The sequence below is a fragment of the Gymnoscopelus microlampas genome (assembly GCF_963454915.1).
Source record: "Gymnoscopelus microlampas genome assembly, chromosome: 3".
Classification (NCBI taxonomy): domain Eukaryota; kingdom Metazoa; phylum Chordata; class Actinopteri; order Myctophiformes; family Myctophidae; genus Gymnoscopelus; species Gymnoscopelus microlampas.
In genome coordinates, this window is record NC_139940.1 from 2,660,320 (window position 1) to 2,674,734 (window position 14,415).

General features: G+C 42.5%; 1 protein-coding gene across 1 annotated transcript in view; it reads left to right on the forward strand.

The window, feature by feature from the left end:
* LOC311041589 (uncharacterized protein) overlaps nt 1-14,415 on the forward strand; it is a 61,653-nt gene that overhangs the window by 11,801 nt on the left and 35,437 nt on the right. Inside the window, exons 7-17 of the mRNA XM_084052033.1 lie at nt 1,851-2,069; nt 4,234-4,321; nt 4,921-5,073; nt 7,142-7,239; nt 8,206-8,378; nt 8,876-9,421; nt 10,159-10,467; nt 10,855-10,965; nt 12,161-12,292; nt 12,597-13,186; nt 13,754-14,144. Of these exons, the coding sequence (XP_083908159.1) occupies nt 1,851-2,069; nt 4,234-4,321; nt 4,921-5,073; nt 7,142-7,239; nt 8,206-8,378; nt 8,876-9,421; nt 10,159-10,467; nt 10,855-10,965; nt 12,161-12,292; nt 12,597-13,186; nt 13,754-14,144 (2,810 nt within the window). The remainder of the gene's footprint in view (nt 1-1,850; nt 2,070-4,233; nt 4,322-4,920; nt 5,074-7,141; nt 7,240-8,205; nt 8,379-8,875; nt 9,422-10,158; nt 10,468-10,854; nt 10,966-12,160; nt 12,293-12,596; nt 13,187-13,753; nt 14,145-14,415) is intronic.

The following is a 14,415-nucleotide window of genomic DNA, read 5'->3' on the forward strand; positions in this document are numbered from 1 at the left end:
AGCGTGAGAACGAGAGAGAGAGAGAGAGAGAGAGAGAGAGAGAGAGCGAGAGAGAGATTTAAATACCGCCCACACCCGCAAGACTTGCGTTGGGTTTTGATTTGATTTGATTTATTTGAAAAGCCATCACCACATGGTCACCGCAGTTCGAGGATAACACAAGAAAGTCCTGAGACTTATTTCCGTTGAGGTCCTCTAACAATTAACAATCAATACGTTAAAAATACTTTACAATACAGCACATGTAACTAACGTAACACTACATAGACACAAGTGACATACACAGTACAGACACAGTACACCTTACACAACAATACAAAACACAAGTAACATTCACAGTACATACATACAAACAATACAAGAACACAAGTAACATACACAGTACACAAACAAGAGCTACCTTATCTTTCCTAGTCTAAAGACCCTCTATAGGGGAACCTTTTCTAATAGACATGATTTAGTTTTGTATTTAAAAATCCTCAGATTTGTTGTCAGTTTGACACTGTTTTCGAGGTCATTCCACTGTGTGGCTCCTATGTAAGTAAATGATTCCCTGCCTACTTTACTTTTAAAAGCCGGAAGGCTCACGTCTGCTACACTGGCTCTGGTGAAAAAATGGTGTACTTCGCTTCTCTGAGTAAAACATGTCTTTAAAAATATGGGGACCTCTCCATATATTATCTTATGAACCATGGTCAATCTGGCCATGATTACCCTGGATTCTACTGGGAGCCAGTTGAGTTCTCTAAACTGGTTCCTACCTATATGGGATCTGGGTCCTAACCCTAGAATGACCCTGATCAGTCTATTCTGAGCTGACTGTAACTTTGTTTTGAGGGATTTCAATAAGCCCTCAAACCAAGATGTACACGCGAAATCAAAATGGCACATAATAAGAGAATTGGCTACCACCTGTTTTGTCTCCCTATCCAAGTACCTTGCTGTCCTTGCCAGAAATTTAGTCAGTGCAGAAACTTTGCTCAGTACCTTACTGGCCATATTTCGGCCATCTAGGTTACCCTCCAAGATACAACCCAGGTATTTCACCGATGATTTAGCCTCAATGAAGTCAGAATTTAATTTGACCTTGAAATCGGGGCTCTTTCCTAATTTGATTTTAGAACCAAATAGAATAGATTCCGACTTCCCTGTGTGTAAAGATAATTTATTATCTATAAGCCAGGAATTAACCTTTGTCAATTCCTCACTCAGGGAACTCTCCAGTGTGGATTGTTCCTTATGGGACATCAGCAGAGCAGAATCATCGGCATACAAGAACAAATCACAGTTACAGGCGTCTGTCATATCATTCACGTATACCAAAAACAGTGCAGGGCCTAGAATGCTTCCCTGAGGAACACCACATTTCATGAAGCTTGAATCTGACAAAACACCATTTACCTCTACCCTCTGTTCGCGGTCCGTTAGGTAGGATTGAAACCATTTGCATGTTGCCCTGTCTGCCCCCAGGGCCTCAAGCTTGTTGAGAAGTCTAATGTGGTTCACCGTGTCGAATGCTCTCCGTAAGTCCAGTAGTACCATTCAACACAGCTTCCCACTATCAACCTCTTTCCTAATTTGTTCCGTTAAGAATAGTAGGCATGTGTCAGTTGAGTATGACTTTCTAAAGCCTGATTGGAGTTTGTACATTAGATTGTTCCTATTTAAGTACTCGTTTAATTGGTCATTGATTACCCTCTCAAATATTTTTGACACTGAACCCAAAACTGACACCGGTCGATAGTTACCGGGGTCGTGCTGGTGATGCAGTGCTCTACTCTGCATCATCAAAGTTGCATCATCACCCCTGATCTAAACGAAGCCCCGTTCTCTGTGTGGCCGTCCTGCAGGTACTTCCTGTGTCTGCAGCTGAGGAAGGACATCCTGAACGGCGTGCTGCCCTGCTCCTTCGTCACCCTGTCCCTGCTGGGCTCCTACACGGCCCAGTCGGAGCTGGGCGAGTACGACCCCGACCTCCACCCTGCCGACTACGTCAGCCAGCTCAACCTGGCCCCCGGGCAGAGCAAAGAGCTGGAGGACAAGGTGATGGAGCTGCACCGCACCTACAGGTGAGCACTGGTACTACACCCCGACACATCCTTTTTTTTTTTTTTTTACTTTTTCTGGGCCGGGCAGTGATAGTCATGTATCCGTATAAAGCAACCTATTTTCGGCATGGCTCTTTCAAAAGTCCCCTTGTGTCACGTTGCTCTGTGGTGGTGGTAAACAAACAAGCTGATTGGCTGAAGGAGTTGTCTGTCAAAGGTATTACTCCCGTCCAGCTCCCGCCCACAGCCAAAAAGCCTTTAATGCCAGACTTACTACTGAAATCAAATACATTACATTACATTACATTACATTACATTACATTACATTACATTACAGTCATTTAGCAGACGCTTTTATCCAAAGCGACTTACAATAAGTGCATTCAACATACACTGTAGGTAGGGAACTAAACTACTAATCACCAGAAGTCTTAAGTGCATTTTCTTCTAAAACAAGCAACCAAGAGCATACCTAGCGCTAAGGTAAAAGTGCAATATATCAGCTACCTACTTTCTTAAACAGATGAGACAAAGTAGGAAAATCAAATGAGCAAGAGATAAAACAAATAAGTGTAAAGAATAAACAAGATCCAATAAAACAATAAAACAAGAGTTCGTACAACTAGTTAACAACAAGTAGGCCAGGCAAAGAGGAAGGGTAGTGTTTCCTGAAGAGGTGGGTTTTCAGCCTGCGGTGAAAGATGGGCAGTGACTCTGCTGTCCTGACATCAGTGGGAAGTTCATTCCACCACTGTGGGGCCAGAACAGAGAAAAGTTGTGACCGTGTAGATCGACTAGAAGGACCCTTGAGCGACGAGGCAATCAGTCGCCCCGAGGCGGCAGACCGAAGTGGTCGGGCAGGGGTGTAGGCATCAACCATAGCCCGGAGGTAAGAAGGAGCTGTTCCTTTCACTGCCCTATAGGCTAGCACCAGGGTTTTAAACTGGATGCGAGCTGCTACGGGGAGCCAGCGTAGAGAACGGAGAAGGATAGTTGTGTGGGAGAACACCAGGCGAGCCGCAGCTTTCTGAACAAGCTCCAGAGGTCTGGAGCTTGTCATACAAATGAGATTTCCGGAGGGAGGGTTTACCAGGCTAGAGCACTGGAACTACACCCAAACACCTGTAGCCAGTCAAACATGATGCATGGATTAAAGTTCTCATCTGTCATTTGGATTCCATAGAAGCCAGCAGCATTTCTTCTATGTATACATGTTGGGCAGCGGAAATAGCCGATCTACAAGCTCTCAATGCAAGCAATGAGAGCTTGTAGATAGGCTATTTTCGGTTGATTAATATCTTTAGGCATGATGCCTACTGTAGGTTATGAGTCTTTTTTGGAACATTGTTAGAAAAGACACCCAGACTAGATGAGAGATGGTTGATGGTACTAGTGCCGGGGATTATACTCAATACTTATATTACTCCTGATATGTAGTCTTATAACTGCAGACATATGTTTTAGTTGTGTTAAACAACAGGACATCATGTGAGACACACATGATTAATCCATCTATGGCTGTGTGTGTGTGTGTGTGTGTGTGTGTGTGTGTGTGTGTGTGTGTGTGTGTGTGTGTGATCCTGAAATATTTGCACATCTCTCCGCTAATACACCAGATGTTGTTGTTGTCAATGAAGGAAACAGATCAGTTTCCATTCTTGAAATGGCTGCACCTTTGATTCTAGCTTAGAGGAAGCTTTTATGACCAAAGTCATTAAATACCAGCCGCTCCTCCATACCATCACAGAGCTAGGTTATAGGTGCAATCTAATTGTGTTTATCTTTGGCAGCCTAGGACATGTACATAGGTTGGTTGTAAGAGGCTTCCAACAACTTGGGATGCAAAAAAAAGCAGCTAAACGGCTTGCAAAATTCTGTGGAATCTGTTCTACTCTCGGTAGCCGCCAAATATGGCGAAGGCGCTGTTATTTGTACCCCTAAAAGGTGTGGGAGTATTTGTCCATGATTTGCTGACTGTACATTTTTGACAGCACCTTGTAATATTTGTGTCCTTGTATTGTATCTCTCTTATGTGGACATAAATAAATGATTAAAATGTGTGTGTGTGTGTGTGTGTGTGTGTGTGTGTGTGTGTGTGTGTGTGTGTGTGTGTGTGTGTGTGTGTGTGTGTGTGTGTGTGTGTGTGTGTGTGTGTGTGTGTGTGTGTGTGTGTGTGTGCCTACAGGTCCATGAGTCCAGCTCAAGCTGACATGTCGTTTCTGGAAAACGCCAAGAAGCTCTCCATGTACGGAGTGGACCTTCACCAGGCCAAGGTCAGAGGTCACACATCATCATAACATCACTGCTTCTCAAGGACCCCCAAATGAATGTGTATTTGACCACGGATCTGAAAATATGTTGTGTCAGGGACCCCCCCCATACAAGATGTGTTTCTAAAATGTTTACAAAATATTTTGCATTTTTCCAAGACTTTTTGAAAAAAGCAGATCTACAAGCTTACAATGTGTTACGATGCGATGCGTTGTAAGCTTGTAAATAGGCTATTTTCAAATAGCCGATGTATTTAGGTTTACAGTTGTTAAACTGATTTTGATGCTATGTTAACTAAACATCTAGATTTTAATTAGCATAATAAATACATTGCCCTATATAAGAACAAGGAGAGATCAGTCAAATCAATGTTATGTTATGTTAAGCAAAGCCTGCCCTCTAGTGGTGATCCGCTATTGGTGCAAAATATAATTTTGTAACAGAATTGTTACAAATTTGTACTGTGTGTGTGTGTGTGTGTGTGTGTGTGTGTGTGTGTGTGTGTGTGTGTGTGTGTGTGTGTGTGTGTGTGTGTGTGTGTGTGTGTGTGTGTGTGTGTGTGTGTGTGTGTGTGTGTGTGTGTGTGTGTGTGTGTGTGTAGGATCTAGAGGGTGTGGACATCACTCTAGGCGTGTGCTCCAGTGGGCTGATGGTTTATAAAGATAAGTTGAGGATCAACCGCTTCCCCTGGCCCAAAGTCCTGAAGATCTCCTACAAGAGAAGCAGCTTCTTCATCAAGATACGAGCGTCAGAGGTATTCACTTTATTCACACTTTACAAGAGTTTACTAAATCTATTATTTTATATGTTTAATCCATTTTAGGCAGGAACCCCTACTTGTAACTATACCTTTCAGGACAGGAACCCCTTTTGGGGTTGTTGTAGCTATATGTACAGTATATAGCAACATGCATTTGTTGTAACTTTTGAATAAATATAATACAAGTTTTTCAGAAAACTTCAAATGTAGGTTATCAGAGTTTACTAAATCTATTATTTTATATGTTTATCAGAGTCTACTAAATCTATTATTTTATATGTTTATCAGAGTTGACTAAATCTATTATTTTATATGTTTATCAGAGTTTACTAAATCTATTATTTTATATGTTTATCAGAGTTTACTAAATCTATTATTTTATATGTTTATCAGAGTTGACTAAATCTATTATTTTATATGTTTATCAGAGTTGACTAAATCTATTATTTTATATGTTTATCAGAGTTTACTAAATCTATTATTTTATATGTTTATCAGAGTTTACTGAATCTATTATTTTATATGTTTATCAGAGTTTACTGAATCTATTATTTTATATGTTTATCAGAGTCTACTAAATCTATTATTTTATATGTTTATCAGGATTTACTAAATCTATTATTTTATATGTTTATCAGAGTTTAGCTACTAAATCTATTATTTTATATGTTTATCAGAGTTTACTAAATCTATTATTTTATATGTTTATCAGAGTTTACTAAATCTATTATTTTATATGTTTATCAGAGTTTAGCTAATACATCTATTATTTTATATGTTTATCAGAGTTTACTAAATCTATTATTTTATATGTTTATCAGAGTTTACTAAATCTATTATTTTATATGTTTATCAGAGTTTAGCTAATACATCTATTATTTTATATGTTTATCAGAGTTTACTAAATCTATTATTTTATATGTTTATCAGAGTTTACTAAATCTATTATTTTATATGTTTATCAGAGTTTAGCTAATACATCTATTATTTTATATGTTTATCAGAGTTTAGCTAATACATCTATTATTTTATATGTTTATCAGAGTTTACTAAATCTATTATTTTATATGTTTATCAGGATTTACTAAATCTATTATTTTATATGTTTATCAGAGTGTACTAAATCTATTATTTTATATGTTTATCAGAGTTTACTAAATCTATTATTTTATATGTTTATCAGAGTTTACTAAATCTATTATTTTATATCGTCGGGTGGACATGTCCAAAACTGTTACTATTCAGGATCCGAATTCAAAAATAGCAAAAGTAGCAGATCTACAAGCTCAAAAGAAAACGTGTTGCTTCGTGACATTCTTCGAGCTTGTTTTTGATCGATTGATTGAATACTTTATGTAGAAGATGTGCATAGAAAAAGCACATGGAAGTACAGTTTACCATACAAGGTCAGCTGAAATGGATCGCTCACAAAAGCCACAATGGCTTGTTTCAAATGAGATCCCCAAAAAAGCTTTTGATGCTTTTGATGCTTTTGTGTGACACTGTAGTATGATCAATTTATTTACGAAAAAACACACAAAAAAGTTAGAGTGAAGGTTTCTGCTACCGACTGCTACGATAATATGTTCTAAAGCAAGGGTCTTCAACGTTTTCAGGCCAAGGACCCCCTAGCTGAGAGAGAGATGAAGCAGGGACCCCCTACTCTATATTGTATAAAATTGTGTTTCAGATTAAAACATTATTTTTTTCACTCGGTCTGCTCTTTTTTCCCTCTACGCCTCTTTGCCAAAAATAGACGATCTACAAGCTCACAACGCCTCGCAGCGCGAGGCGTTGTGAGCTTGTAGATCGGCTATTTTTGGCTCAAGTTCTCATCAGAAAAGGGATATTAGGGTTCAAGTGGTTAAGGTAAAAAAAAAAAATAATCATAACACAAAGATTTGGCGGACCCCCTGTAGTAACTCTGAGGACCCCCTAGGGGTCCCGGACCCCCTGTTGAAGACCCCTGTTCTGAAGTGTATTATTTTATGTACTAACGTGTATTATAATATGTTCTGACGTGTATTATTATATGTACGTGTATTATTTTGTTCACGTGCAGCAGGAGCAGTATGAGAGCACTATTGGGTTCAAACTGCCCAACTACAAAGCCGCCAAGAAGCTGTGGAAGGTTTCTGTAGAACATCACACCTTCTTCAGGTAAACATTATGTCTGTAGAACATCACACCTTCTATATGTCTGTAGAACATCATACCTTCTATATGTCTGTAGAACATCACACCTTCTATATGTCTGTAGAACATCACACCTTCTATATGTCTGTAGAACATCACACCTTCTATATGTCTGTAGAACATCACACCTTCTATGTGTCTGTAGAACATCACACCTTCTATATGTCTGTAGAACATCACACCTTCTATATGTCTGTAGAACATCACACCTTCTATATGTCTGTAGAACATCACACCTTCTATATGTCTGTAGAACATCACACCTTCTATGTGTCTGTAGAACATCACACCTTCTATATGTCTGTAGAACATCACACCTTCTATGTGTCTGTAGAACATCACACCTTCTATGTGTCTGTAGAACATCACACCTTCTATGTGTCTGTAGAACATCACATCTTCTATATGTCTGTAGAACATCACACCTTCTTCAGGTAAACATTATGTCTGTAGAACATCACACCTTCTATATGTCTGTAGAACATCACACCTTCTATATGTCTGTAGAACATCACACCTTCTTCTCTATGGAGAATAACATTGGGTCGTCTTAGAATCGTCTCATATAAGAATTGTGGTCCAAAAATAAACAAACTGTCTCAGCGATATTGTCAGGGAGGAGGTTCTGTATCGTTTATGATAGTCAGTCACTTTTATTTGATACAGTATGTTTCTGCCGAAAATTTAACTAATTTGGCGGAAGTAACATTATCGTTTTCTCACCGTCAGTTGATGCTTCATATCCATAAGAGTCAAACCGCCGGGGTCATTTGTTTATTTTTGGAACACAGTTCTTATTTGACGCAATATTAAACATGTCTATTGTCGTTTGGACGTCGGACACAAAAGGACCACTCTAAATTCTAGAGTCTACTCTAAATTTATTACAAAATATGTTAGGTGAATGAATGGTTATCTCCTGATCTCCAGGGTCTCCACGGTGGAGCCTCCGTCCTCCCGACGCTTCATGCTCCTGGGCTCCAAGTTCCGCTACAGCGGGCGGACCCAGGCCCAGAGCCGCCAGGCCAGCTCCCTCATCGCCCGGCCCGCCCCCAGGTTCACCCGCTCCGCTAGCAAGAGGCTGTCCCGATGCCTGGACGGAGGTGTGTGTGTGTGTGTGTGTGTGTGTGTGTGTGTGTGTGTGTGTGTGTGTGTGTGTGTGTGTGTGTGTGTGTGTGTGTGTGTGTGTGTGTGCGGCTCAGCCTCTCTCTTCTTCACCACTTGAACCCCAGCGTCTCTATTCAGGGGGGAATGTTCGCCCAAAAAACACCGATCTACAAGCTTGTGTGCTTGTAGATCGGTGTTTGGCAAAGAGATGTGGGGCCCTATCTAGCGGGTGGAAATAATCGATCTACATCGACACATTGTGAGCTTGTAGAACGGCTATTAAAGCCGGAAAAGCATCTGTGTCATTTTAGATTTAACGTTGGCTATTAAAAAATAGCAGATGTACAAGCTCAGATATACAAGCTCGTACATCTGCTATTTTCTTTTAATTCTTTTTAAATCAGCGCTCAAGATAGGGGCCCCTGGTGTAGATTGAATAGAAGAGCGCTCACACCTCTGTGATAAGTGGTTAAAGTGCTTCCACTCTTTGCAGTTTCTCACCCGCTGGAGCTCTCCTCAGTCCCCAACAGGTGTGAAGATGATGACTGGTTCCTTATGCTGGAGTCTGACAGCTTCCCAAAACCATCTGACAGAGTAAACACCTTCTCAGAAGCATCTGACAGAGTAAACACCTTCTCAGAAGCATCTGACAGAGTAAACACCTTCTCAGAAGCATCTGACAGAGTAAACACCTTCTCAGAAGCATCTGACAGAGTAAACACCTTCTCAGGAGCATCTGACAGAGTAAACACCTTCTCAGGAGCATCTGACAGAGTAAACACCTTCTCAGAAGCATCTGACAGAGTAAACACCTTCTCAGAAGCATCTGACAGAGTAAACACCTTCTCAGAAGCATCTGACAGAGTAAACACCTTCTCAGAAGCATCTGACAGAGTAAACACCTTCTCAGGAGCATCTGACAGAGTAAACACCTTCTCAGGAGCATCTGACAGAGTAAACACCTTCTCAGAAGCATCTGACAGAGTATACACCTTCTCAGAAGCATCTGACAGAGTATACACCTTCTCAGAAGCAGCAGGTACCCCAGAAGTTGTGTAGGAGTTCTTTCTAACAAACTCAATGTGTGTTTTATTCCAGCTTGCTAACGGCTCTATGATTTAACATCACCTCCCATCAAGGTGAACTCACTGCTTTTCACCTCGGCTTTGACTTGCAGACGTTCGTCTTTTCAGCTTTGGATCAGGTGATCACACAGCGTAACATGCATTATCTTAACCTGAGAGCTTGTGGCCAAAGACCCTCCTGCTTTGAGATGTGACACATCTTACCTTCCATCCTCTCATGAGATGTGACACATCTTACCTTCCATCCTCTCATGAGATGTGACACATCTTACCTTCCATCCTCTCATGGTCGTTTCTGATCCAGGAACCTGTCCTTTGAACGGTTTCATCGTTGCTTTGCGTGTGAAACAACAGGACTGTGTTTGACCCGTTGCTTACAGCTCTGTTGTGTCTGTTCTGACTCTGACATCATGTCTGGTCCTTTTGTGTCCGACGTCCAAACGACACGACGTCATTTGCTGCCACTCGGCTTCACGCTAACCTCTGCTTAACCGCGCTCACTTTATCCTTTTGACCTCTGGCTTAACGTCTGGCTTAACATCTGGCTTAACGTCTCGCTTAACATCTGGCATGGCCACTTAAAAGCTTTGCAAAAACGCTGCCTTCATCTCGCCAACAAAACCCATAAGCAACGGCTGCCATCGTCATCATCATCATCATCATGGTCATCGTCATGGTCATGTGTCCACAGTCAGAGGGGAGGTCACTCAGCCCGTCCAGACTTTCACAAGCACCCGGCAGAGCTCTTATTCCAGCAGCAGGACCGTCAGCCAATCACAGCAGGGCTGGACATCTGAGGACCAACAGCAGGTATCTGAGGACCAGCAGCAGGTATCTGAGGACCAGCAGGAGGCCAGGTGGCAGCAGGGTGGGGACAGGGAGGACAAACGGGACACGGAGGACACCGGGGACAAGGGGGACAGAGACCAGTGGTTTGTCTTCCTGCGTCGGCGTCCATCTCTTCCCCCGCTGCCGTCCGTCCGCTCTGTCCAAACAGCAGGTAATGTTGAGATTTACTTAATTTACTACTAGACCCTCTAGAAAAATGCAGGCTAAAATCCTATATTTTGCGATTAGTTTTTATGTGATTTTATGCAGTGAAATTGCGTGAAGTTGCAAAATATGCGCAAAGTTGCGGAATATGCGAAAAGTTGTGAGATTATGCGCAGTTGTGAAATCATTTTACCCCCGCATAATTATGCGCATAATCTCATTATTATGCACATAATCGCGTTTTTCTGGAGGGTCTAATTTACACACTTCATGCATATTCTTTATTATTTACTTCTGCTCATGAATAATGTAGCAGCTAACATAGTTTTGTCTCCCCGTCAAAGATGAGAGAAAACAGTGTTACTGATGTAATGAATATGATTAACATCACCAGGTGGGCGTGGCTCCACAGCACCCAGCTCAGTTTGCAGGCTGTTACAGCCGGTCTTCAAACAAGAAGACGACTGGTACTACAGACTGGACCGCAGCTTCACCCAGTCTCCATGTGAGTTCATTATTATTGTTATTGTCTCCGCCAGGACGAAGGCATGGCGAGAGAGTATGTTTTACCCCCCGTCTGTCCGTCCGTCCGTCCGTGTGTGTGTCCGTCTAATCTCCGACACCGTTGGCCCGCTCGCTGCGAAACTGTGCACACACAGTCCCTGGATGCCAATTCAGAACCTCTGCCCCAAATTGTTCACATAGCCCTGTTATAGTGCCACCAGGAGGGCGATTTGTGCAAAACCCATTTACTCCTACAGATTTTATCCAAACGTCATGCAAATCGGTACACATTATCTCTATAGTCATGTGATCAACACGGTTCTGTCCGATTTTCCATATTCCATCCTCATTGGCTAAGGTTGGTTTCCAAAGTTTGCAGGATTGGTCCGTTTTGAAAAAAATGCCTCAAATCATGAATGCAGCTTTCGATTTCCGTGAAATTTCACACGCACATTCCCACTAGGCCGAGGAAGAAATGCCACCCTTTTCACATTGGCCTGTTATAGCGCCCACCAGCAGGTCTAATCTTAGCAAAACACATTTTTGGAACAAAAGCCTCAAATCATGAATGCAGTGTCTGATTGCCGTGAAAAGCCTAAGACATAAGCCTATTATAGCGCCACCAGGAGGACACAATAACGTACCTGACCTGGCGGAGACCTGTGCTCCGAGGAGCACTTTTTCTAGTTGTTCTTATTATTTATTAGTTAAACTGTAGGAGAGGAGGCTGCTCATTTGATCATGGCTGTGTGTAACAACCCGCTCATTTACCTGATGTTGAGTCGCACTATAAGTCGTTACCACAACCGTGAGAAGTCCATGCTTACATAGTTTCAGGCAGCTAAGCTATTTGTGCAAATAACACGACGTTCATGCGAGCATTGCGCTAGTGAATTAACGCTCTATTCGAACGCTATGAAAGCGCTCCAAGTGAAAAATGGCGTTCGTGGCTGTCTTCCTAGGCTAAGGGCCAATTCCTGTGCGCAAATTCAGATCAATGCTCAACCAAGTGAGGATAAATACGTGTTCAGACAAACAGAGATTTCATGAAATTTAATTATTTAAATAATTGTTCATTAATCGTTCATTTATCGTTCATTAATGGTAATCGAGGCAAGATGTTATAAATAAAGGTGATATTGATTTGCAGCTCTGCTCTCATGTAGTTCGGTCTCCTGTTCATGTTGTTTTCTCAGCCGTTCTCATGGAGCAGGAATCTGTTCAGCTTCATCAGGAATCTACAGGATCTACAGATCAGGTGGAGGAGATCATACGTCTGAGACAGGACATCCAGGGAGAGGAGAGCAGACTTCAGCAGGACACGGAGGGTAAGTTGTGGTGTTCTGGATCAATCAGTAATTGATGAGGCAGGAGGAGTTATGCTTTAATGTGCATTATTACACAGCTTGGTTGAATGCTTGATTCTGATTGGTCAATCACTGAATTCACTGGTGTGTTATTTCTGCATAATGGCCTCATAATGAGCTCAATAACAGACCTCTGTCTAATCAAAGACTCAGAGCACCTGCTCATATCAACCTGCGTGTTTATGGCACTCAATGTGTTAACTATAAAGGTTAGATATAAACAACCATAGTAACAGTAATAGTATAATGTATAATTCTTCCTCAGGTACCAGAGAACGTCAGGACGTCCGCACCGAGGCGACGGCTACGACTGAAGTGAGACGCGTGGAGACGACGAAGGAAGTGAGCTTCAGGCGACAGGAGGTCAGGACCGTGGTGTCCACACTGAAGGAAACGGACGTTCTGGAGGAGCGGCTCAGGGAGGTGAAGGTCCTGGAAGGGAGGCTCCAGGAGGTAGACCAGCTGGCGGGGAGGATCCAGGACGCCATAGAAGGAGAGCTGGGGAAAGAGGAAGTGGCCAGGCTCCGACAGGAAGTAGACGACTCCTCGCGCCAAGAGGTCAGACTGGTGAAAGACGCAGCGGGCGGGGCGGAGTTCAAGTCGGCCGTTCGAGAGAGGAGCGGTGGCGGCGAGGAACGCGACGTGGACGAACTGGCTGAGGACATAAAGAAGGTGTTTTTAAAGGGTCTGCTAGAAGAAGAAAAAGGAGAGGCGGAGGACCAGGGCAGCAAGGAGGTGGAGGCTGAAGACTTGTCCCAGAAAGAGGTGGATCTTCTGGCCTGGAGTCTGGTGAAGAAGGTGGTGGAGACCACTGTGGAGGAGATGAGCACAGCTGTGGAACGTCAAGCAGAGGAGGTACAGGAGGTGTTAATGTTGTCCACTAAAACTATGACGAAAAATGTTGGTCGACTACCTTTTTATCACTGACGAAAACTAGATACAAACTAAACTATGATGACTAAAACTATGACTAAATAAACCGACAATTTCATCAACAAATAAAAACTAGACTAAAATGTTATTGAGGGACTAGCAGAGAAGAGATCCAGTAGAACTAAGACTAGTGGAGAAGAGATCCAGTAGAACTAAGACTAGTGGAGAAGAGATCCAGTAGAAGTGGAGAAGAGATCTAGTCATTTTATGCTTGAATGCGTGTGGGTGTCATGCTCCGAAAATAGACGATCTATATATGAGCTTGTAGATCGGCTATTTTCAGCTCACAGCTGAGTATAAATCAGCCAAAATACATTTTAGTCCACTAAATCAACTGTAGATTTAGTCGACTAAAATCTTATATTTAGTCAACTAAACTAAAACTAGACTAGACTAGACTAAAATATGACTAAAACTGAATGGAATTTCATTCAAAAGACCACGACTAAAACTACATCAACATATGCTGTCAAAATGAACACTGTACAGGAGGAAGTGAAGGAGGTTTCTGAAGGAGACGAGATGGAGGAGGTCCCTCCACCAGAAGAAGAAGTTACGAGGAGGCAGGAGGAGGAAGAGGAGGCTGAGGAAGAGGAGGCAGAGGAGCGAGTGGAGCACGGCATTCTGAGACGAAGGGTCCAGCTTGAAGGAAGATCAACATCCATGTCTTCAGAAGTCTTCATCACCTCCTCCTCCTCCTCTGAGGAGAACGTCCAGAGGACGGGGAGGAGCAGCCAGAAGAGAGTGACCATCGTAGCGGAGGAGTCACGGGAGGAGAGAAGGGAGGCGCAGAGGAGGCCCTCTGAGGTGGGCGGAGTCAAAGACGAGTGGTACATCCTGATGGAGCGCTCTCCGCACAAGGTCGTCTTCAAACCTACAGGTAGGCCTACTACCTCACTGTGTGACCCTGTACACTATGGTTTCCCCTCTATGGTAACAAACCTCACTGTGTGACCCTGTACAATATGGTTTCCCCTCTATGGTAACAAACCTCACTGTGTGACCCTGTACAATATGGTTTCCCCTCTATGGTAACAAACCTCACTGTGTGACCCTGTACAATATGGTTTCCCCTCTATGGTAACAAACCTCACTGTGTGACCCTGTACTATATGGTTTCCCCTCTATGGTAACAAACCTCACTGTGTGAC